Source organism: Maylandia zebra, linkage group LG10 (genome assembly GCF_041146795.1).
Source record: "Maylandia zebra isolate NMK-2024a linkage group LG10, Mzebra_GT3a, whole genome shotgun sequence".
Taxonomy (NCBI): domain Eukaryota; kingdom Metazoa; phylum Chordata; class Actinopteri; order Cichliformes; family Cichlidae; genus Maylandia; species Maylandia zebra.
The window spans coordinates 33746093-33769785 of NC_135176.1; the positions used below are offsets into that span (position 1 = coordinate 33746093).

General features: G+C 47.1%; 2 protein-coding genes across 5 annotated transcripts; both read right to left on the minus strand.

The window, feature by feature from the left end:
- Window positions 1-3897: 3897 nt before the first annotated feature.
- Window positions 3898-11880, minus strand: LOC101484708 (hepatitis A virus cellular receptor 2 homolog). 2 transcript variants are annotated; one of them, XM_014410749.3, is made up of 7 exons: window positions 11817-11880; window positions 9817-10158; window positions 9377-9445; window positions 9009-9070; window positions 7144-7228; window positions 5589-5616; window positions 3898-4681 (listed from the first exon to the last, which is right to left on the minus strand). In XM_014410749.3, the coding sequence occupies exons 1-7, from the start codon at window positions 11848-11850 to the stop codon at window positions 4537-4539; spliced, it is 765 nt and encodes a 254-aa protein (XP_014266235.3). In that variant the 5' UTR covers window positions 11851-11880; the 3' UTR covers window positions 3898-4536. The 2 variants fall into 2 exon arrangements, 1 of the variants encoding a protein (XP_014266235.3); XR_001342020.3 differs by having other exon boundaries at window positions 4545-4681; window positions 5454-5616.
- Window positions 11881-17110: 5230 nt separating this feature from the next.
- LOC106675659 (uncharacterized) lies at window positions 17111-21298 on the minus strand. 3 transcript variants are annotated; one of them, XR_013100657.1, is made up of 6 exons: window positions 21207-21298; window positions 20188-20806; window positions 19766-19827; window positions 19294-19375; window positions 19076-19103; window positions 17111-17807 (listed from the first exon to the last, which is right to left on the minus strand). XR_013100657.1 is itself a non-coding variant. In XM_076889496.1 (6 exons), exons 4-6 carry the CDS (start codon window positions 19361-19363, stop codon window positions 17585-17587), a joined length of 321 nt encoding a protein of 106 aa, XP_076745611.1. In that variant the 5' UTR covers window positions 19364-19375; window positions 19766-19827; window positions 20188-20806; window positions 21207-21295; the 3' UTR covers window positions 17111-17584. The 3 variants fall into 3 exon arrangements, 2 of the variants coding, with proteins under 2 accessions (XP_076745611.1, XP_076745612.1); XM_076889496.1 differs by having other exon boundaries at window positions 21207-21295; XM_076889497.1 differs by lacking the exons at window positions 20188-20806; window positions 21207-21298 and having other exon boundaries at window positions 19766-19842.
- Window positions 21299-23693: the final 2395 nt, after the last annotated feature.

The following is a 23693-nucleotide window of genomic DNA, read 5'->3' on the forward strand; positions in this document are numbered from 1 at the left end:
ATGTCTCTTCCACGATGTTATTTCTCTCTCCAACAACATAGGTTACAATTACATTAGCATGACCAATTATGCAAATTAGGCGATGACGTCATTTAGCGACTTTTAGGACAACCAATAGCGATTTTCCTTACTGAGGAGTTTGCAACACTGGTCAAATGTGCTGTTAGCAGAGCGATGCTACTGTGAACCGAGGAGCTATTGTCTTGATGTGAGCTTCTACTCAGGGTTTTTTCTTCCAGTTCAGAGCAGAAACGTTTTTGTTGAGATACTGGATGTTGTGTTTTTTTCTCCACAATTTTAATTATAAGCTAGACATATTTCTACTAATGGAATTAGTTTGCTAATTTCAGTTGACCCTAGAACTGAAGAAGCTTCTCGGATGAGAGGTGAAACGTCTTCAAGTAACTTAAAGGAGTCCATCGGCCTCAGTGATTGCGATGGTTCCAGTACTCACTGACAGGTTCTGGGCACTTTTTGCGTGTCTCTGGCCAGCCTGACTGGATGATGCGTTTGAGGGTAGAGAGTTGTTCGTCTTGGGCCGTGGCGGTTTTGATGCATTCCAGTTTCTCTGTGCTCACTGGTGCTGTCTGGATGATTGTGTGTACTTGTGTTTCCATTTCCTCACTTAGTGAGCTGTTACTGTCGTCTATTGACTTTCTTGATAGCGTGTCTGCTACTGGGATCTCTTTTCCAGGCCTGTGGACAAGTGTTATGCTGTACTTCTGAAGCGCAAGCAGCGTACGTTGTAGTCCAGGCGGTGCAGTGATGTAGTGATGAAATCTTTTACAGCCATAGAGGACGGCGTAGAGTTCTTTCTCTCTTTGGGCGTAGTTTTGCTCTGTTTTGTTGAGCGGTTTCGACGCGTATGTGACCGGCCTTCCTTCTTTTTTTTTAGAAGCGTCTATTTGTAGTGTTACCTCCTTTTGAGGGTTGAAATATGCAAGCACTGGCCCTGGTTCGGCAGTAAGGGTGTCTTGGATTTGCTGGAAAGCACGCACGTGTTCTTCTTCCCATTTGAACAGCATGTCTTGGCGCAGCAGCAGTCTGAGTGGTGCGCTCATTTCTGCCAGGTGAATTAATCTGGCGAGATAATTCACCATATCTAGGATTGTCTCCAGCTCTGCAGCGTTTTCTGGAGGTTTCATGTTTTTGATAGCTTTTACCTTGAGTGGGTCTGGTTTCAGCCCGTTGTTTGTGGGCTTATGTCCGGAAAAGCTCACCTCTGTAACACAGATGCGGCACTAAACCTCTCTCTCTTGTGCGGTTGAGCATGGCTTTGAGGTTCTTGTCGTGTTCCTCTTTTGTTTTCCCGAACACAATGATGTCGTCCACGATGCCTGCCACTCCTTCCAGGCCTTCATACGTCTCGTCAATCCTCCTCTGGAACTCATCTTGAGCAGACACAATGCCAAAGGGGAGTCTGAGGAAACGGTGTCTGCCGAAGATTGTGTTGAAAGTAGTCAGAAAGGACGACTCTTCACTTAGCTTGATGGGCCAATAGCCGGAACGTGCGTCGAGGATGCTGAAAAACTTTGCACCTGTAGGCTTGTATGTAACATCCTCAAGAGTGGGGAGTGGATAGTGTGGTCTCATTATGGCTTTGTTTAGAGGTCTTGGGTCCAGGCACAGCCGGAGTTTGGGTCTTTTCGGGTTCTCGCAGATTACAACAACGTTGACCCATTTGGTGGCCTCTGTCACTTTCTGGACAATCTTGTCTCTTCCCATATTGTTCAGCTCTGATTTGACCCGATCTGTGAGGACAAAAGGCACTATTTTTGGTGGGCACACGACTGGTGCGACAGTCGGGTCCACTGTGAAGCTGCACTCACCTTGGAATTCCTCAATGCCTTTGAAAACGTCAGAATATTCGCCCATGATGTCTGGTGCTTTGGTGGGCTGCTCTGCTTCCATGCTCTCCGTTACTGCGTACTACAGATGGCACGATACCACTTTTTTATGTCCGATACCGATATGAATCCGATATAGTGTGTTTTAATAAATAAAACTGTTTTTTAAATATCTTTCTGCATTTTGTATAAGTTCAAACTCAACTTTAAATAAACAACAACACTAAAGCGATCCTGTTATACCTGTATGCAAAAAATACACTGCACCCAAAATATTTCATAGTTCAGCAAAACTGATCAATCTAATAAACTTAAACCTGCTCAATCCTCCTATTCTGGTATTTTAAAGAGTAAGCAGCCTAACTAGTAGGTTTGCCAACTCCCAGCAAAAAAGGTTTATGTGGAACATAAACAAGCGGACACGCGATGGTCTTACCATCGTTGTTGCTAACGACAACGCATAAAAACAGGCGCTTGTCCGTCCGTAGTGTGGTTATATTAAATATAAGAGAAAGAGAGAACTTTAATAAATGAACATAGCCACTACAGCGACCATCAGAACGATGAAAAACATATTATCGTAAACAGTTTATTTTACGACACCACGAAACAAACGATAGCGTAAAATGACACGACAGATGTTTTTATATCGTCATCCGATATATATGGTTATATGAACAGCCCTACTATAACCTAGTAAAGTATAAAGAGTAAATGTACTTAGTTACCTTCCACCACTGAAAAGCTTAATTTCCAGGTTACTTAGTTCTTCTAATTTAAGCAACTCAAGTTTAGTCTGCTTAATTTTTCTAACTAAGCAGAAGTTCGTTATTGATGTAAACAGCAGTGCAGGTGAGGGTGCTGAGCCTGAGCTCCAAACAGATAAACAAGCTTCATCCTTACACGACCGCCACGTGTCACAGTCAGGAGGGCGTGCTGAGCCAACCAGAGGAGAAGAGAGCCATTGTTACCACATCAGGTACGCACGGTCAATTGCTGGGTGCCGAACAGCACGCAAGTAGTTTCAGTGACAACTTTTATTTTCACCACAAGTGTTCACAACTGGAATGTGAGTTTCACAAATGCTAAATACAACAACTAAACCATAGAGCTTTATGCAGCCTGAGCTAAGTGAGCAATCTGGTCATTCGTCAGTGGAAAACAGCTGCTCCGAGGATTGGGCTGGAGGGAGAGTCAACCTGGGTCCGGGGAAAGGGTCAGAGTCACTGAATATAGACGTTCAGGTAGGGTTCGGGAGGAATATGGGCAAGCTGTGAGTTAGCGCAGGTGGTCTGTAGTGGCAGGGAGGCAGGCAGGTGAACGGGGTGAACAACCCGTGGGACTGGCAGGTGGTCCAGCGTCCAGATGGGAGCTCTTCGGCAGAGATTTGCGTCCAGCAACTTGATGCGTGGAAGGGTTAGCTGAGAATCTGCCGAAGAGAGGTTGCGTACGCTGGCCTTATGAGTCCCCGGCTTAATCACCCACAGGTGCGAGCAATCAGCAGAACACAGAGGCCCCTCCCAGCGGTGGAGATGCCGGCTCAGAGGGAGACGCACTAGCACACCCCCGGACCATGACACGCACAAAACACACCTGCACCTGCAGCACAGAGTCCTCCAGCCGGGGTGTAGCTTTGAGCCTGTGGCCTGATGGGAGTTGTAGTTCTTTCACAGGGTCTTCTCTCTTAATCAGAGAATCAGTGATCTGAGGAGGAGGCTCCATCTGTGAAGATAGCTGATCACTGAGGTGGTGGAGGAAAAAATCCAGCAGTACAGAGCCGTTCTCCTCCTGCAGGGGGTGCTGTGGTGTCTTCAGCCTGAGCGGGTGGAGCAGGAGAGCTGGAGATGAACTTCCTGAGTGAGCTGCTGGGCATGAAGGTGGTGCTGCTGCTGGAGCAGAGAGTCTTTACAGGAGAGACAGAGGGAGGGCGCCGCCATGATGGTGATGTTGGTGTAACGCCATCATGGATGAAATAAAGCTCGTGTGCTTTTTTCTGACATGTCAACTTTTTTTCCCCTTTCAGAAACAAAGACGTCATATCTGAGCTGGATCAAAGGAACAAATAACGTTTATTACTGTCGTCATAGCGATCTTACAAAATTGCATCTTTACCCTAGTACAGGTGTGGGGGTCTCACGCGTAACTCCGCCCCCATGGCTGTGATTAGAGATATTACAGTCTTTTTTAATCAAAGTCAGTCCATCAAACAGCCTGAGCTCACAGCACAGCTGAGTCTGTGTAGCTGCAGGTCATCTGTCCGGCCAGCAGGTGGAAGCAGCGTGCAGAAGAAGAACTGAGCGCCCAGGTTACCAGTCAGAGGTAAACGTGTTTCAAGGAACAGAAGAAGAGTTCAAACCAACCTTTAAAAGTCCTCCAAACATTTTATTAAATTAAATCTGAAAAGCCAGGAAACCTCACCAAACCTTTCACAATAAAAGCTCTTTACATCTTTATTTACATGTTAGCACCTGCTGTCTGCAAACCTTCAGCCTGAAGGCGGGGTTAGTCACCTGGGACCACAGCTGTAGCTCTCTGATTGGACGCTTTCAAAGCAAAGCGTGAGAGCAAGGCTATCTTCCTAAAATACTGGAGGCTTCTCAGGGCAAAGCTGTTGTCTCGTCTGTCCGCGACAGAGCTCGTCATCGTCCTGCCTCCAGACTCTGCGGATGAGTGGGTGGAGCCTCAGAGCTCAGGGGCAATTCTCGTATACGCCTCCCTCACCACCATCCATCTGGTAGATGTTGTCCACGGCGGCGGGCTGAGCGTGCAGCTGCAGAGTCGACGACGTGGGGTTGAACCGCACCGAGTCGCTGATATGCCGATGCTGCCGAGGACTGAGACATGAGAGCGAGAGTGTTAGTCAGCTGACCTTTGGCTATAGAAACATTAATGAGATTACTCTGACTGCAGGAGATTATAACATCCTGCAGAGAAGCTCCAAAATAAAACGATTTGCTGCTTCTGTCACATTTTATTATAAACCAAATATTAAAAAATATGATTTAATTTTATCCACACATCTAAAACTCTAAGCTGCTGATTGAATCTGTTTCCTGCTTCCATCCTCATCATGACTCAGATTTTCCAAAGTAAAAGCCTCAGACTTGACTCAAAGCAGTGTGAAAGGCCACTTCCTGTTCGTGACTCTGATTATGCTGCAGTTCAAATGAAGCATTAACGAGCAGTCGTGTTAATGATGATGATGAAGGACCTTCCTCCCCATGCTCTGAGGCTCCAGTGCAGCAGTGATGGAGCTGGAAACACTGAGGCTGTGGATCAACCACACCCACTCATGCTGGGGCGGCTGTGATGGACTCGGCTCACAGTCGCTGAATCACAAACCAAAGATCGAGACAACCCGTCCCTGTAAACGGCAGAGCTTTGGTAGTGTCGCACTTGTTCTTGAGTTTGGACGCCATAATGGCGGACTGTGTTCAGGACTTTTATGGACGGTGTTTCTAGTAGCGGAGGGGTGGAGGGTGTGGTGCTGCTGTGGGTGAACATGAGGCTCTGACACGGGCGTCAGCTCTAAATGATTCCACTCTGATGGGCCTTAAAGGTCGAGCGAGCCGCCGTTGGCTGGTTTGAACTCTGTGGTTGTCTCACCTCTCAGTTTCAGTCTGAACACGCGATGAAGGCTGAGAGATGATGAGTCACGACTTCTCAGCAGCGCCCGCGATGGTCGAGGTGCGGAGACATGTTAGTTACTCAGAAACACAAAGATAAGGATCGTGCACTCACACTGTGTGGAGGAGCTTCAGTCTTCTCACTGCAGAGACACAAAACAGCAGAAACATGTTAATGACGAGACGTTTGTGACATAAAAAGAACAAAGCACACAAATCAGCACCAAGCCGAGCGACCGAGCCCGACGCGAGAAACACAAAGACCAACGCACTGAGACGCGCTCCTGATGATCGATGACCTCGCCTGAAACATCCAGACACCGTCGCTCTGTGAGGGCGGCGAGGTCAACGCTGCAGACGCCATGTTGGGTCCAGATCACAGCTCACGAAGAGCTGAATGAGCTCAGAACGTCGTTCAGTTTCTTTATTTTAACGTTGTTTCCTGTCTTACATGCGCACACAGCAGCAGACTGCAGCTAGCTTCATGCATGCAGCAGATGCTTCGGCCCCGTGGGAGGACCAGAGGAGGCCCTGACACGCACCTTCATCTGGACTTTAACACGATTCACTGCAGAAATGATGAGTCACGTCACACGGACGTGTTCGCTAATGCAGCTCAGCGTTTCCATCAGAGCTGCTGCTACAGAGCGGGGGCGCTGACGTCAGCACGAGGGTCTACCGCACGATTCTCAGTAATGATGAGCGATCCAGCCCACGCGCTCGCTCTGCGGCGACACAGACCCGAACATCTGGTTCTCAGGAGAAGGCGGAGCTCCTCGGGCGTGTCTGCAGAGGTGAAGCTCGGGAACAAACTGTTGAAATGTTCACACCTTCAGCTCGGCCTCCGCACCATCTCAGCGGTCTCGCCTCCTGCAGGGGGCGCTGTGGTGTCTCTAAGCTTCCCTCTCACTAGAGCTCCATGTTTGTGTTAAACAGTCTGGTTTCAGCGCACTCTCTTGTCTCCGAGACATCTCCACGCCATCACAGGTGTGCAACACCTGTCCACTCCTCATCCTCTTGTCCTTTTGCAAGGCTCCATTAAATATCCAACGATTATTGTACAAAAATAAAAACAATCAGCTGATCTGAGAGGACCTGACCAGGATGCGTCCCTGTTTATTAAACCGCGCTGCGTCACATGACCTCCATGTTTCCTGTCTGGCTCAGCTAAAAACACCAGATCATGGACGGGGAACTTCCTCTTTGTCCTCCTTTACTTTGTGCTTCTCTGCTCTGGCTTCCAGTTTCCTACAGGATCAAACTTTTAGCCGAGCCCCTTCATACCTGTCTGAGCTCCTTTCATGCTCCAGAAAAAGCAGGAGGTCCAGCTCAGGATGAATGCTGTCCGTCCCTCGGACTAAACTCAAATCTCGTGGCGATAGAGCCTTCTCTCTGGCAGGTCCCAGACTTTGGAGTAGTTTCCCCCTGAATATTTAAATCACTTCTAAAGACACATTTTTATACGCTGTTTAACACACTATGACCATTTGGTCTTATTCAGTAGTCTTAGGTTTTGTTTTATTCTCTTATTGTCCCTTTATGTTTATTGTTTTACATTGTTTCTGCTTTAATGGCATCATTGTTGGGCACTTTGTGCAGCATGAGCTGTCTGGAAATGTGTATAGACAAACTTGACCTTGTCACTGTGAGGACAGTTTGACTAAACTCACCCAGGAGTCCTACGATGGCGAGCAGAGACACCAGCCCCAGCAGGACGCAGACGACCACCACCATCAGCTGACCGCCGTCCTCGCCCTGTAAACCCAGAAAAACACCACATGACTCTGTCACAGGGAAGCTTCACCTTCTGTAATGCAATCAGCAGAGAGTTCGTCTGTTTGACTGACTACTCTTTGGTCTCACAGCATTTATTCAGATAACACTTTTATATTTGGTGCCTTCTTTCCCAGCATGCATTTGGCTGCCACAGTGAAGTCAGTGCGATGGCTTTAAAAAGCTCAACAACACAATGAACTCGTATTGATCCACACAAAGTTCAGTGTATTTCCCATTTAGCCTCCTTACCCCTCAGAGACTGAGCACAAAATCACTACAAGCTCATGTCCACCTGCTGCCCCTGGACAGGTGTGGTAAAAGGTGTGACTCCACCTGTGTCGTGTTATTCAGTATCTGTGGTGTATAAATAGCCCTGCTGCTTCTCTGATTATCAGGTGGTCAGTGGGTTGGTCTTGTTTGTGGTTTTCTGGTCTCACTCTCTTGTTGTCTAAACTGCTTTTGTTTCCTCTTGTTCTTGTTGCAATTCTAATCATTGCATATTAGGACCATATCACCCTATTAGAGACCTTGTAGTACCATATCACCCTATTAGAGCACTTCGCTCTCGCTCTGCAGGCCTACTTGTTGTTCCTAGAGTATTTAAAAGTAGAATGGGAGGCAGAGCCTTCAGTTTTCAGGCCCCTCTTCTGTGGAACCAGCTTCCAGTTTGGATTCAGGAGACAGACACTATCTCTACTTTCAAGATCAGGCTTCAAACTTTCCTTTTTGCTAAAGCATATAGTTAGGGCTGGACCAGGTGACCCTGAATCCTCCCTTAGTTATGCTGCAATAGACGTAGGCTGCCGGGGATTCCCATGATGCACTGGGTGTTTCTTCTTCACTCACTATGTGTTAACAGACCTCTCTGCATTGAATCATATCTGTTATTAACCTCTGTCTCTCTTCCACAGCATGTCTTTATCCTGTCTTCCTTCTCTCACCCCAACCAATCACAGCAGATGGCCCCGCCCCTCCCTGAGCCTGGTTCTGTTGGAGGTTTCTTCCTGTTAAAAGGGAGTTTTTCCTTCCCACTGTCGCCAAAGTGCTTGTTCATAGGGGGTCATATGATTGTTGGGTTTATCTCTGTGCGTATTATTGTACGATCTACTGTATGATTAAAGCGCCTTGAGGCTTAAGTCGCTCTAATCTTTACAAATACTGTGTGTGTGAAAAAATTATTAATTTTATATATAAAGAACCAAGAAATACTTTTTTATCTCAGGTTCTGGTTTGGACTGTCCAATCACACGAGGCCGCGTTAGCAGCAGTGTGAGGTGCAGACAATCCAAATAACGTGATCAGAAACATTTAAGACACAAACTGACATGAATACAATTTACTGCTTTTTAAGATATAATGTGAGACGTAAGGACCCACAGACACCTGGGAGCTGTTTATTCATGTAACTCGATGAGGGTCGCTCACATGGATCCTGCTGCTGGATGTAACTCTGTGAACCTGCAGGGATTTCATACACTCAGAGGAAAGACTTCTACAAACAGCTGGAAGCGTGCAGGATTATTGTTAGGATGATTCTCACTGTTCACATCCTCAGTATGAAATATGTGGGGTGATGGTAACAGCAGCAGGTTTGACACAGCTAAGGGAGGACGTAACTCCATTAGGTTTAGCGGTTATAGATCGCAGTGACTGCAGTGTTTTTAATGTGAAACTGTCTTTAAGGATGTGAAAGTCCCGACACCCTGACTTTGGTCGTTCTCAGCGACTTCATGTTTTCATGGTGTTTTTCTTTCCTCACCTCGCTGCTGCTCGTCATGGTGGAGGGCGAAGTCAGGAGGCTTTCTGCGGAGGTCATGAGACCTGCAGCATGAGGAAGCGAAAGCAGAAGATTTTAAGACAGCTGTGTCAGCAGCAGCATGATGTCATGATGATTTAATTTTAGCCTCTGATTCTTTATTCCAGAAACACACTGAGTCTGAGATCAAACAGTTCCTGTCACTTTCAGTCTGATTGGACAAAAATCAGGAAGCGATGCTATAATTATGTGACGACTAATAAAGTTTGTTCCACAGAAATGTAAACGATCCTCTTTCCTGTCATCTGTGTTTGGTCCTGACAATCATGTGTTACTTCATTTCTGTCATCAGCTGATTAATCACAGGTCACCTTCAGAGGCTGCCGTCGGCTCTGTGGGCGTCTCTGAGTTTGGCGCCGTCCATGTGGGAGTTTGTGGCGCTGAAACAGATCATTGACATGACGTCAGCACACTCTGCTTCAGATGAGTCTTTGTAATGAGAGGATCAGCAGGTGAGAGCAGTTAAATGGACACGTCTTCAGAGAGCTGCAGCTTCCTCGTGATGCTATTATCAGGAAACTAAAGCTAAACAGAGATTTCTTTATTTAAACACGACTCGAGTCACGACTTCATGATGCTCAAATGAAAAGAGGAAAAGGAAACAGCCCCGAGGTTAGACCTGGTCGACGTGCTGATTTCTGAACAAGGACAACTGTGTGAGGAAGACTCTGCTCACTGTGTAGACTGAGACGAAGCTGTAGTTGCTATGATACCAGAGTCCGATGGTTCTGGTGTTGTAATAATTCCTCACCTGTGGCGACGCTCAGGTCAAAGTGATGCTTCTCATCGTTGAACCAGCCGGGTATCTCCACCCTGCAGCCGTATCGTCCAGCGTCTCCCTCTGTGAGGTTCATGATGGTCAGAGACACGTCTCCGTCCTCCAGTCGGCCCAGCAGCTCATACCTGCTGGAAGCTCTGGTTGACACTCTGAGTCCATCTGTGGAGATCAGCGGATTGGAGCAGCCTCTGGTTGGTATTTCTCCTCGCTGCCAGCACGCTGACAGAGCGCCGTGATATTTCCTGTCATATTTACAGGGCAGAGTGACGTCCTGACCTGTGTGACCTTTGACCCTGCTGCTGTCACATTCACAGACTGGAAACAGAAACACAGGAAAGCTTTGTTACATCAGATCCAAACTCTGCTCAGGGCTCAGATCAGGTCAATGTCATATCATCTTCACTGGTTTTACTGGTTTAACTGGGTCTGAGAGAGTAATTTCGAAACGGGGATCAATAAAGAATAGATTATTATCATTATTAAACTGGCGTTTTAATCGATACCAGTGCCTGATCAGTTTTATAGATTCTGCTTGTTTGGCAGTTTGATGTCAAAGTTTAAAAGAGAAGGTCAAAGGAGCTTGCAAAGAAAAGCGTCTGGACTTCTTTAAGTTGCTTGAAGACGTTTTAACTCTCATCCGAGAAGCTTCAGTTCTAAAACCAGAAGTTTAGTTCAAAAATCATCCCCTATGTAGCCGGTGTATCAGAGAAACTCAGGAGAGTCTTCTCCAAGCACGACATCCTGGTTTCAGACCCAGCAACACGCTCAGACACAAACTGGTTCATCCCAAAGATTACAAGACGAACTCCCAACTCTTGAGCCACGATCGCCCTTTCGCCTCCTTTATCTTAGTGTCCTCGATTACTTTCAACTCTGTCTTGTTACCCTTATGTTTCCTTGCTCTCGGATCACCTGCTGCTTCCATGTAAAGCTTCAGTTTGTTTCTCTTCTCTGTATGTTCCCTTTGTTCCTTCGGTCTTTAGGTATTCAGACTCTGCTCTTTGTGTGTTATTGGAGTTATTAAAGGTTAGTTTTGTCTTTGACCTCCAAGACTCAAAAACAACACATAAGGATGAGAATCATGGAAAACAAACCCAGATGATGTTTGTGAAGCCTCAACATGAACATTTCCATCGTCACCATGGAAACCAAACATGAGAAGCAGGAGGTGGATGAGACTGAAACAACTTGTCAGTCACAGGTTTTTAGCCAATGAGCATTTCCAGGATAATCCTCCTCTCTGACACATGGAGTGACCAAAATCTACAAACTACACGTTAAATTAGATTAAATGTGAAAACAGTGACTGAGTTCACACTCATCAGGTCGGGGATCAGCCCCAGGCCCCCTGCTGGTCATTAGAAGAATGCAGGTTTAAGACACATTTGGCTTCACTTTTTAGAAATCCAAGCTCCGTCCAGCTTTGCTCTCTGTCAGCTCACCCAGGCTCAGCGCCAGAGAGACTTTGACCTTTAGATGAATTCTCACACAGCTACAGATATGACAGAGAGAAGAAGACGTTTATCCACTGTAACCCTGGAGATGATGGCAGTGAGGTTTAGACCGCCACTGACCCTGTCCCCCCGAGTTCGTGACAAAATCACTGCTTTTTGTTCATCAGTGAAGAGACGTCAGAGATCAGTTTCAGTAAAAAAAAGACCTTTGGGGTCATCTGAGGTTAAAAGGAAGCACACGGTGAACCAGCTGTTATCGCTGGGTAACATAACGGTTAACAGGTTTTCATTCTCGTTGTTAGCCAACCCTTCAGGAAACCCAGCTGTGCTGACGGGGAATCGAGTTTTCACACAACTATAAAACACATCCACCATGTGAGGCAGAGAGATAAAAAACAGCAAAGTTTCACCAGCAGCACAGCTGAGGGGGATCCCACGTTTTCAGTGATGATGAAGGTTAAATAAAGACACCAGACAAATAAATCTCAGGATCAGAGACAGTGGAAAGATGCAGGTTACCTGTGAGCAGCGCCAGCAGCAGCACGACCTTCATGACGAAGCCCGAGTGACTCGTCAGAGCTCGCCAACAGCCTGCGAGTCATCACAGCTGCACGCTGCAAAAAATGATCCTGAAACCACAAAAACAGAGAGGCGGGGCTCCTGACACAATCTTTACTCAAACAGTTAATCCACGGATTCGACTCCAGATTATTTCCTTTACAGTTCAGCGTTTTGTTGACATTTAGCTCCCTCTGTTATCATCCTCACCCCCTCGTGTCCTCCATGTTTTCTTCCTTTACGTTTTATAGTTTGTTTTTTTCTGGAGGTCTCATGTTTTGTAGCGCTGTGGTTCTTGTTGTACTTGAGTTTATGATTGATGCACTCTGTTCAGTGTAGCCTGTGTAGTATTTATTCTTGGAGTCATTTCCTGTTTTATTTTGGTAGTTGGCTTTCTTCTGTCTTGTGCTTAGTTTTACTTCCTCCCCCGTCTGTCGCCCTCCTGATCACCCCAGGTGTATAAATAGTCCTTCCCTCAGTCTTTGGTTCAGTTTGTTGCCTTCGTTGGACTGTTATTAGGCCGGGCCGTTAACCAGATTAACCAGTCAGGAGCAGATTATAGAGCAGAGATGGTGGTTTCGCAGCACAGCGACCCCTGAAAGCTGAGCTGAGAACGGTCACAGACAACAACAATAAAGAAACAAAAATAGTTTTGAGTTCAGTTTAAGTCCAGAGTCTTTGTGTCCGTCCCTCTCGTCTTATGCACATAGAACAAACGTCTGAAGGTTGACGTAAGCATGAAGGTGGTGCTGCTGTTCAGATGAAGCTGACCTCAGACGTTTGCTTCTGTCTGCTCTCAGAACTGAAGCCACAGTAGACGCCAGACTGAAGCTTTGAATCCTCAGAGTTAAACCAGCAGCATCGTTTCGCTTAGATTAATCAAAAACAGCTATTTACTAGAAATGAAACCTTCAGAGCTCACCAGGGGCCGCAGGCCACGCTTTGTGAACCACTGATGTGAAAAACATTAAATATGATATTTCAGTCATTACAAAACATGTATTATAGTATTTAATTAATAGCTGCAGTATTTATTGTGTATTAAACTATTTTATTGTCTACAGAGAACATTTAATATCTAGTCTGTGTACATTTGTAATATTTTATGCGTAATTATGGTTTATTTACAGTATTTTCTTGCATCTTTCAGTGTTTCTGCAGCTGAGCAGGCAGAGCTGAGCTGCAGTCACTACTTTCATGGTTAAGTTACTAAACTTCCGCCTCACAGACAGCAGGATGACTACGAGGGGGAAGTTTTCCCCCACAGCACAGCTGAGTCTGTTCAGCTGCAGTTCATCGATCAGCCACACGGTGGAGGCAACGAGCATTAAACAGGAGTGAGAAACACAAGAAGAAGAACTCACAGTGAGGAAAAAAAGGTGAGTTCCAACCGACCATTAAAACAATTAAATTAGCAGACTCATTTGTACTGTTGAAAGTGATTATTTAACACATCAAGCCTTAAATAAAGGATTGTTTAAGGCTTCCAAGCTTGAGGTCCATACGGTACATCTCAAGGAATCAATTTTCTCACTTAACGAGATTATAAAAGATGCCAGAACTGAATATTTTGCTTATCTAACAGCTTCAAAAAAGAAAAATCCCAGAGTATTGTTTGATACAATTAAAAACATTGTCTCTCGTGATATTCCTCATGTACCAGTCTATACTAAATCTCATTGTAATGACTTTATTTTAATTGAATTGATTGATTTACCTTTATTAGTCCCACAAGGGGAAATTTCATAAGGCTGCCGACCTATTGCACGCAATGGCGGCGCCATCTTACCCTCCGACCACACATACATGACACAAAACATCACATGGGAAGACAGGTCAGAGAGGTATAACAATGGAAAATGCACCACATGAGGAAAGATAAGGAGAAAAAAATAACTCCCCCAGACTGAGCTCCAACAGGGAGATCAGTTTGAGAACAGAAAAAAACACCTCTGCACATGAAACACCTATCAATACACAGTGTTGGGGAGTAACGGAATACATGTACCGCCGTTACGTATTTAAAATACAAAATATGAGTAACTGTATTCCGTTACAGTTACCGTTTAAAAAGGTGGTATTCAGGATACAGTTACTTTGTTGAAATAAATGGATTACACTGCGATACTTTCCTGTTTCATTTTGTCGCGGGTCAGGACTGTTTGGGTTTTGTTTGACAGCTACGTTCTGTTGTTCCAGGCGGCAGCGTTACGGTTGCCATGGTTACAGGGCGACGCTCTCTCTCTCTCTGCGACTGTGTGTTTCCTGGGTGAGAGAGGCCTTTTCGTTGTTGTTGTTGTTGTTGTGCTAAGCTAACAGGCAGAATGCTACAAGCATAGCTCTAAAGAATGTAGCATCATGGGCAGTGTAGTCCGTGTTGCAGGGAGAATGGACTGCCATACACGTTATGTGTCTGTGAGCGCGAGGAGGGAGAAAAAGGCGAGTGGAAAGGTACGAGTTGACATCGAGGAAAAACGGGAGCTGGAAGCATGTAAATATAATAATAACCACTGCAGCCAAGAAGAGTGCCTGACGAGCCCAGTTGTAAGTAAGCTATTAAGACTCGACTGTACACCGTGTTCCTGTTTTCCTCTGAAACAATAAGTTCCGTTGGAGCCTTTCAACGCCTCTCTCTGTCTCTGCTAGCAAAGTTGACCCACACAACAAAGTAAAGCTATTTTTCGGCTACGAGCCGACAGGGACCCCGCCGTATTAGTCAGAGGTCCCTTTACTAAAGTTCGGAGTCGCGGACCTTCAGTAATAGTAATAAATCACACAGCAATAGTACATTCACGTTGTTGTAAAAAGCATGATAATATATTAAGTAATCCAAAGTATTCAGAATACGTTACTGTCATTGAGTAACGTAACGGAATACGTTACAGAATACATTTTGGGGCATGTAATCTGTAATCTGTAATGGAATACATTTTAAAAGTAACCTTCCCAACACTGTCAATACACCAAAGAAACACATGACAAGCAACAGGGGGGGTAAAGGGTGAGAGACCGCCGATTTAGACAGCACATCCGGGCCTGCGTGCGCTGGTCTCCTTGATCCACCGTCAGCATCGGAGGGGAATAAGTGTCGAAGGCGTTTGGAAAGGGAGGGGGGATGAGTGCATATCAGTGTATATGTGTGTGTGCGTGTCCAGAGTTCAGCTGAGACAGTGTCCTTCGCCCTGCCAGGCTAAGTAAACAGTCTGCCAGCCAACCCAGGTGGCCTTGCATGGAATGGGGGGAACAGACTCAACACAGTCGTTATCAGGGTGTTGTTGTTCGGCTCCAGCCTTGAGCCCACAGCTGGTGCCGAGAGGGTCTCCGCATGAAGTGATGGTGCTTTTTACTTTAGTGCGAACAACTCATATGAATTTCAAAGCAGTTCTACAGTCCAACACTGGTCTCTCAATCTCCCGTTGGAGAGCCGCGAGCTTCACCATACTTGCGTTCTGTGATGTTGTCATTTCTTGTGCTCAAGGAGCCGATTTCTGAGAACTCACGACCGCAGTGAGCCTCCCCGAGATGTATCCAGTCTGCAGTCAGAGATCTTATTCTGAGTATTCACAGCAGCCGTAGCTTCTCCAAGATCTTCTCCGTGCTGACTCAATGAGCCCATTTTGAGAAACTCACGCCTCTCCCATCGTTTCAATCCCAGCGGGCAGCCTTGTGGGGGTTTGAACAGCCGGTTCCGCTTTCTTAATTCTTCGATAAGTCAGGGCCAAGCCAGCTCTGATCAGCCAGAACCCTGTTATCATGGTTCATAGGTAGATATCTTCAGCACTCAGGCTCACCCGAGCCCAGACTTCTTGTTGAGAAAGGGGTGTCAATTGCATTTAGGGACCAGTTGATCAAATCCATAATTCCTCTTTTAGGTTCTAGAGAACAGACTGTGAGAGACTGTTCCAGAGAAAAGTAAAAACACAAGACAAGGACATAAGCAGGGAAGCTAAGGGAGAGGAGGAGGAGAAAAGTGCGACCGCCTTCATCAAGCGCAAGAGCAGTGTTCTTAAACTATTCTGTTAATAAGGTCGCTGCCGTCAGGTCTAATATTTCTCCATCCTCCTCCCAGTATCACACTGACACGTTGCTGATACCTGCTCCTCTGTTACTCCTGTCACCTTACAGGACGTCAGTGTCTGCTTGGTCAGATGAAACTGACTTCAAGCCACCTCGATGTACTTCATCATTTTTCATTAGTGTGTTTGACTCTATTGGCCTCTGTATTCTGGAAATAATGAATACTTCTCTTCATACTGGCTCAGTTTCCAGCTATTGTAATCAAACTCTTGTTGAACCAATATTAAAGAAACCAAATGTGGACCCATCTCTTTACAGTTACAGGCCAATATCAAAGTGACTGTTGGTGTCAGAGATCTTGGAAAAAACAGCTGCAGAACAACTTAACAACTTTTTGGAGAAGAACAATGTTCTGGACATTTGCACTCCACTGAAACCGCTTTGCTTAAAGCGTGTGGGGACACTCTGATGGCAGCAGACTCTGGAGAGTACATCGTTCTGGTTCTGTTGAGCACAGCATCCTGATAAATAGGCTGAAGGACTTGTTTGGGATTACTGGTGTTGTTTAAAATGGTTTATGTCGCATCTATCTGAGAGATCCTTTACTGTCTGTATGAATCAGGTGCTGTCTGAAGCATCAGTTCTGCCTTCTGGGGCACCTCAAGGATCTGTTTTAGGTCCGATTCTCTTTTTGCTGTATATCCTCCCTCTAGGCCACATTATCAGACGTTACAATAATGACCCGTACCGGGTTTAAAACACGTGGGGATCGAGCTTTTCTGTCTAGACTCTACTGACTCCTTTAAAAAGCAGCTGAAGACATTTTTATACAAACGGGCTTTTAATTAATTTAACTTGTATGTCTGATCTTATTGTGAAGCACTTTGTGATTTCTATCTGTGAAATGTGCCATATAAATACATTTTACTTACTTACATCACTGAAGCTTAATTAAAAGTAGCCCCTCCCACTGTCAGCGATGTCACAGAGGAGACACACACGAGAAATGTTTTCCATATTTAGAAAGCCATGTTTACGTCGCTCTGATGTCCTAAACTCAGAGCTGAGGCACCTTCAACAAGCTGCTGCAGAAAACTGACCATCAGACTTACATCACGAGGAGCTCCGCCCATCCGTGACGTGCTTCGTCTGATTGGCTCCAGCGAGGAGCTTCAGAGATCAGGACGCGACTCGCCGTGTGAGGACAGACTGAAATAGCCAAATCTGAACAATTTCACTCATTTTTCATGCTTTTATTGTTTAAACAACAACAGGAAACATATTGATCAATAAGAAAACAGATGATTGGTGCCGTGTGACAAGCACGTCACATGACCTTATGTGTGTTTGTCACAATAAAAATCTGACGACCGTCTTCAGTTTGACGGCTTCAGGTCACGTGTCAGACAGGACGTGTTGTCACGAGTCCCTCGCTTGTCACATGACAAGACATCAAACGAAAGTTTAAAACTTTACAGGGAACTTTCGTGGGTGTCTAAAGGGGCGGGGTCACCTGTGTCACTGTGGATACTTATAGGTTAACTCTGAAAAAACAACCTATCAGAATAAAAGCTCGCTGTATCTGTAGGCAGCAACTACACCTGCTGCACACCCGGAGCTCTGTGATTGGAGCCTTTCAAAGCAAAGTGTCCAATCAGAGATACGCTCCTGCTTCCTGTTATCATCCTGCCTCCAGGCGGGTGGGTGGGACCTCAGGGGCAGTACTCATAGTCTCCCCCATCTTCTCCTCTACCTCCATCACCGCCGCCGCCATCGCTACTGCCACCATCGCTACTGCCACCATCGCCGCCATCGCCGCCATCACCGTCGCTCTCCATCTGGTAGATGTTGTCCACGGTGGAGCTCTGCAGCTGCAGAGTGGACGCCGTGGAGCTGAACTGGACCTGCTGACCCGGGCCGACCTTCTCCTGAGGGCTGAGACAGGAGAGCATCAGTTTCATCATCACAGCGACTTCCTGTGGACAGTGAAAGACTTCCTGTAGAGAAGCTCCAGCTTCTCATTAGACATGTCAGCTTTAAAACCTTTGAGATGAATTTGAATAAAAAACGATGACTGATCATATGGTAACCATGGCAGCCGATCGACTGTGTCGGACACGTTTGATCATAAACTGGTGACCTGACACTGTCGGCGATGATCGTTTATATTTCTGCTGCGTGGATCCGTTTCCTGCTTCATCGTGAGTTTGATTTTCCAAAGTAAAAGCCTCAAACTTTAAAAACGAGTCCCAGCAGACTCTGAAAGGTCACAGAGTTACGCTGGTTATGCCGTGCTTCAGGCTGAGTGGTCATGTGACCCTCTAATTCAGGCTGTGACATTTCAGCGCGGGGCGCTCGGCCGGGCGAGGATGAGGAGGAGGCAGGGTGTAAACCTCAGAGCTTCCTCTCCTCGCTCGCAGCTTCTGGTAAGCCGAGCAGCAGGGAACCGAAACTCTTGCGGTTGGTGGGCGGAGTCTGCAGCGGGCTCACGGGTGGAGCTCCTGATGCTGGTCGTACGTCACCCGGACCCCAGGAGATGTGAAGAGCGTTGCTATGGAAACGATGATGAACGACGAGCTCAGGTGTTCTGCAGATGTGCCGCAGCTGTGCGCTCCACCTGCCTCACTTACACGTATTTAAAGTTTATTCAAAGTTTTTATGACTGCACGACCACAACCTCAACTTCCTGTTTCCTGTCGTCTGGTCACCGTTCATGACTGTCACACGTGCATAAAACATCCTCGAGTTCCTCTTTCTGCTGCGACCCTGCGACTGCGCTGGAACATGGCTGCCAGCCCGCTGCACACAGCCTCGGCCGTGACGCTCCGCCTTTCTGCTCCGGCGCTGTGACAGCAGCGTGGGCTAACCCGGGCTGCAGATGTGGACACATCTGGGCCCGTGGGCCTGCGTGCTGGGCTTTAACGATCAGGCTGCTTCGTTCTCGCTCAGCATCTCAACGCCACCTGAAACCTCCTGCTCAGCTCGCCTTCGTTTGAAATCGCCCGCGTGGTTTGTGGGTTTCTTTATCTGTGAGTTTCAGTCTGAGCGCGCTCAGTCGTGAGAAGACGCTGCCAAGATGATCGCAGCGCGCCGAAGGCCCGCGAGCCGAGACCCCACGAAGGTCAAACCTGACTCAGGGTTCATCAGCGGCGATCGAGGCGCTCAGACACGGCGTTTATTCAGAAAACAGGAAGTTCACTCACGTGCTGACGAGCTGCTTCAGTCTTCTCACTGCAGAGACACAAACGACGTGATGAGGAGCTCGCCGTGCGTCACAGAGTAAAACACAGTTCAAACTAATAAATGTTTCCTGCATCACTGACGCTCAGGGCGGGTTAAGAACCCGCTGCCACACCGACCACGGTCGCCGTCCTCGATGTTTCGAGGCCGTGAGAACAGACGGGTTTATTCTCGTACTCACCGGCGACGACGAGTCCACCGAGCGTGAGCAGAAACACGAAGACCAGCAGGACGGCGATCAGAGGCGCCATCGTCTGCGAACCCTGAAAAACACGACATCACCGTCACAGCGAGGCCCGCGGTCTGCTCAAACACTGACACTTTATTAGGAACAGCCAATCACTGCTCAGACTGATGTTCAAAACCTACAAAGAAACTGTCAGAGCGAGACATCAAGTCATAATCTGACTTCATCATCTTCATCATCATCAGGGTCTATAAACAGTCTGGTTTTACTTCCTGTTTAACTTATCTGCTGATATCGATCCACCAATCACAGCGAGGGTGCACTGTGCAGTCCTTTTATGACCGAGTATGGTCAAATAATATTTTCATTGCTCAGAACATCAGTGTGGCGCTCGTGCTGAGCTTCGTCTTCGTGTGGCGGTGGCGTCACACGTCTCACGTTTCACAGCGTTCGTTCGTTTTCTCACCTCGTGGCTGCGCTTCACCCCGGAGGAGGCCGTCAGGGGGCTTTCTGTGGAGGTCACATGACCTGCGGGACGTGAAAGCAGACATTTTTAGGACAGCGTGTCAGCAGCAGGATGATGTCATAGCGCTCTCATTTGACCCTGACACGTCTGACTGTACGAAACCCACGAGACACAAACACAGAGGTCGTCCACTGCGGCGTCGTCGATGTTCAAGTGTCCAATAAAGTTAACTGAAAACTTTACACCTGCACTTCCTCTGACTGACACAGACGCTGCTGGTCTCTGTAGGTCATCGTCACCTTCATCACCCGTTCACCTCAGAGCTCCTGACTGGATTATCTGAGTTCATTTGAATTTCTCCTTTTTCCTGCTTTCAGATTCTGTCGCTACATCAAACAGATTCACCGCAGCTCTGTCGTCACCTTCAGTCGCAGAGGACGACGTCGACTCTGTGGGCGTGTCTGTCGTGCGGGCCGTGGGAGCGTCTGAAACAGATCAATGACATGAACACAACGAGCATCAGAGCTGACTCCGCGTCTGATCAGCTGTGAATCAACATGTGGATCTCACAGATGTGTTTCTCTGGGCTGCTGTCAGCGACATGAGCGAGTCGTCCTCAGAGAGCCGCTGATGGTTCAGGACGATGATCCCGACACGTGAGCTCGGTCGAACCTGCAGACTCACCTGTGGCGATGCTCAGGTCATCAACAACGGTCAGGTCAAAGTGATGCTTCTCATCGTTGAACCAGCCGGGTATCTCCACCCTGCAGCCGTATCGTCCAGCGTCTCCCTCTGTCAGGTTCATGATGGTCAGAGACACGTCTCCGTCCTCCAGTCGGCCCAGCAGCTCATACCTGCTGGAAGCTCTGGTTGACACTCTGAGTCCAACTGTGGAGATCAGCGGATTGGAGCAGCCTCTGGTTGGTATTTCTCCTCGCTGCCAGCACGCTGACAGAGCGGCGTGATATTTCCTGTCATATTTACAGGGCAGAGTGACGTCCTGACCTGTGTGACCTTTGACCTTGCTGTCACATTCACAGACTGGAAACAGAAACAGAGGAAAGCTTTGTTACATCAGATCCAAACTCTGCTCAGATCAGGTCAGACTATCGGAGAGGTCACCTCTGACCTGAACTCTGACCCTCGCTGACCTCAGCCTGTAAGCCTGCAGGAGGTCAGCGGGAACGAGCCCACGTTACAGCTGTTACAACACCAGCAGCTCGTCCTCAGACCTCTGCACGTCTCTACCACAGAGACTCAGCCCTGTCACGAGTAATAACCACAGCAGCTCCTCGTCTTTACTCGCTGCAGTCTGAACAAGACTCATCCTGCAAACTCAGGCTAAAGCTACAAAAGTGCAGAAGAAGAACGCAGCAGTGACATCAGAGCGGCTAAAGTTTCTGTGTTTACAGAGTTTCAGAGGAAGAGAGCCAGCAGTTACCTGAGAGCAGGGCGAGCAGCAGCCTGAGCTTCATGACGGAGCTGAATGCTCCTCAGAGCAGCTCCAACAGCTGCTGACAGCCACCACAGCTGCACGCTGCAAGAAATGAAGTGACGCGTAAAAACCAGCACCACACGCTGCTGCGGCAGGAGCATCACACACAGCAGGCAGGGACCAATCAGAGAGCAGCTCTCGGTTTACTGTGCTCAGTCAGACGAGTCTGTTTTTACTCTGATTACTTACACTACTTTGGCTTTTACAGATCATATGTGATGATTTATGATAACATGACTGTCGTTACTCGTGTTTATTTCATTGTTTTATAACCTGATGACGTTTTTATCTGCTGAACTAAAATAATAATTCTGGTTTATTCATCATCAATAACATGCAGCTCGTGTTCTCTCGTGACTCCTTCCTAAAAACCTTCACCTTTTACAGATATGATGATTCCACGCCGTGGGCGGGGCTTGGAGGTAAACTGCGGCGGTTCAGCGACGACAGAGTTTAACCCACAGCTCAGTGTTTGCTCCCGCAGGTCTTTCATCACCGATCACGTTCATAGTGTTGAATATCACATTTCATATCAAATATAAAGCCCGAGTCATGTGACCTGTTATTGTAATGACAGAGAATTTGAAACATCCCAGTTTCCTTGAGAGTGATTTGTGTTCACACGGTAACAGGATCAGGACGACTACACACTGAGGCCACGTCCACACCGGCCGGATAGATCTGAAAACGGCGTCCACGCTAGCGTTTCCAGTTGTTTTCACAGAGCCGTGCGTCCACATTGAAACGGTCCAAAGCACAAACTCAAGTGAGAATTAAAGATTTGAAGGAAAGCTGTCTGCAGCACAGATCTGTAACAGGGCCGTCAAAGCTGAGAGCAAACAAAACAGCTGCTGTGTAGTGTCCTCCGCTTGATTTGGTCACGTGACTGCATCACATGACTAAAATGCATCATCGTTTTAGAAAGTCTGCGTGTTCGAGTGTCCACACTGCGACGACAGCTCCGTTTTGAAATGTACTCGTTTTCAAAACGCTGCGTTTCTCCTTGAGGAAAACGCCGTCTCAGTGTGGACGGGAGGCCAAACGTTGCGTTTTTAAACAGAAACGTGTTTCATTGTGGACGTAGCCTCAGCCACAGAGTCTGCAAACAGTCCAGAACTACTGGAGAGACACTTGTGGGAGGTTTAGTCCTAAAGAAGACGTCACTGAACCGTGGACAGGAACAAACTGAGAGGTCTCAGGTGAGCTGGACAGACGCCTGCAGCCAGACTGAAGGACGAGCAGGACAAAGGTCCTGCAGGCTGAAGCGTCCTTCGGCCAGACGAGCTGAGACGCTGCTTGTGGTTGGAGGAAGACGGCAGAGGCCACGCCCCCGCAGTGAAGCACGGTGGTGGCAGCATTCTGACTCATCGGGGTGTTTGTGCTTTCATGTCTGGTTTTAGCATCAGCACAGTGGAGCTACTGTGTACCAGAGATGCAGATCTAAGCCAGCACAGGCCACTGGTTCTCTTATTTTGAAAGGTCCTGATCCTGTGTTGTTCCTTGTGTCTGACTTCCTGCTGCTGGGTGGAGAAACCCCTGACAGATGTTTGTTTCACTGCCGTGCTTTGAATGGAACCAGTGATGTCGGCCATGACAGCATCACACAGTGTGTAAGAAACACCAGGATGTGGGTGATGTAACCTGAGATCTGAGGGTCAGTTTCTCTAAACGTGAGATTTCAGTTTCCTGCGCTGACCCACATTTCTACACATGTGAGGGAGGGAACACCATCAGCATCCACCACAGAGCCGTTTGTTGTGTGGTTGGAGAGCAGTGGTCACCATGGTTTCCTGTTTGCAGCAGCTGATGGAGGCTGTTTCCTGTGACTACACCCTGGATGCTTTCACTTCCCTTTTTCACCTCTGACAGCCCGCTGTAAGAAATATCTGCAGCTGGACTCATGACACATATTTTAAAGAAAGATTTTTTCAGCCTCTAGAAATGAAAAAAGGAAATAATTTGCTTCATTTTTATGTTTCATTAAAATAAAAACATTTTCCTGTGGGAGGTCGTAGCTAGGGGCGGGTTTTTATAATCGATTCATCGATTAAAATCGATTCTGGCTTGGATAACGTAAAATCGATTCATTAAAATCCTGAATCGATTTTTTTAATATAAATTTATTTTGCCCGAAATGCCAGAATCTCTGGTGACATCTCACAAAATTTCAACAACCACCAAACAGCTAAGACAGTAAATGAGAGCAGGAACACGGATTCTGCACAAAGACTTAGACACACAGTGCGACCCACGGATCAGAATCAGTGAGATGTCGCCTTTCTCACAGTCGGGGCTGAAAGCCGACAGCTCGCTGACTCTGATCTGTCGGCGCTTTGTGTTCACGCCCTTTATGCGCTGATTCTAAAGCTGTTAGTTTGATCTCTCTCCAAACAATATTGACTGAACCAGCAGCAGAAGAAGATCCAAACTACG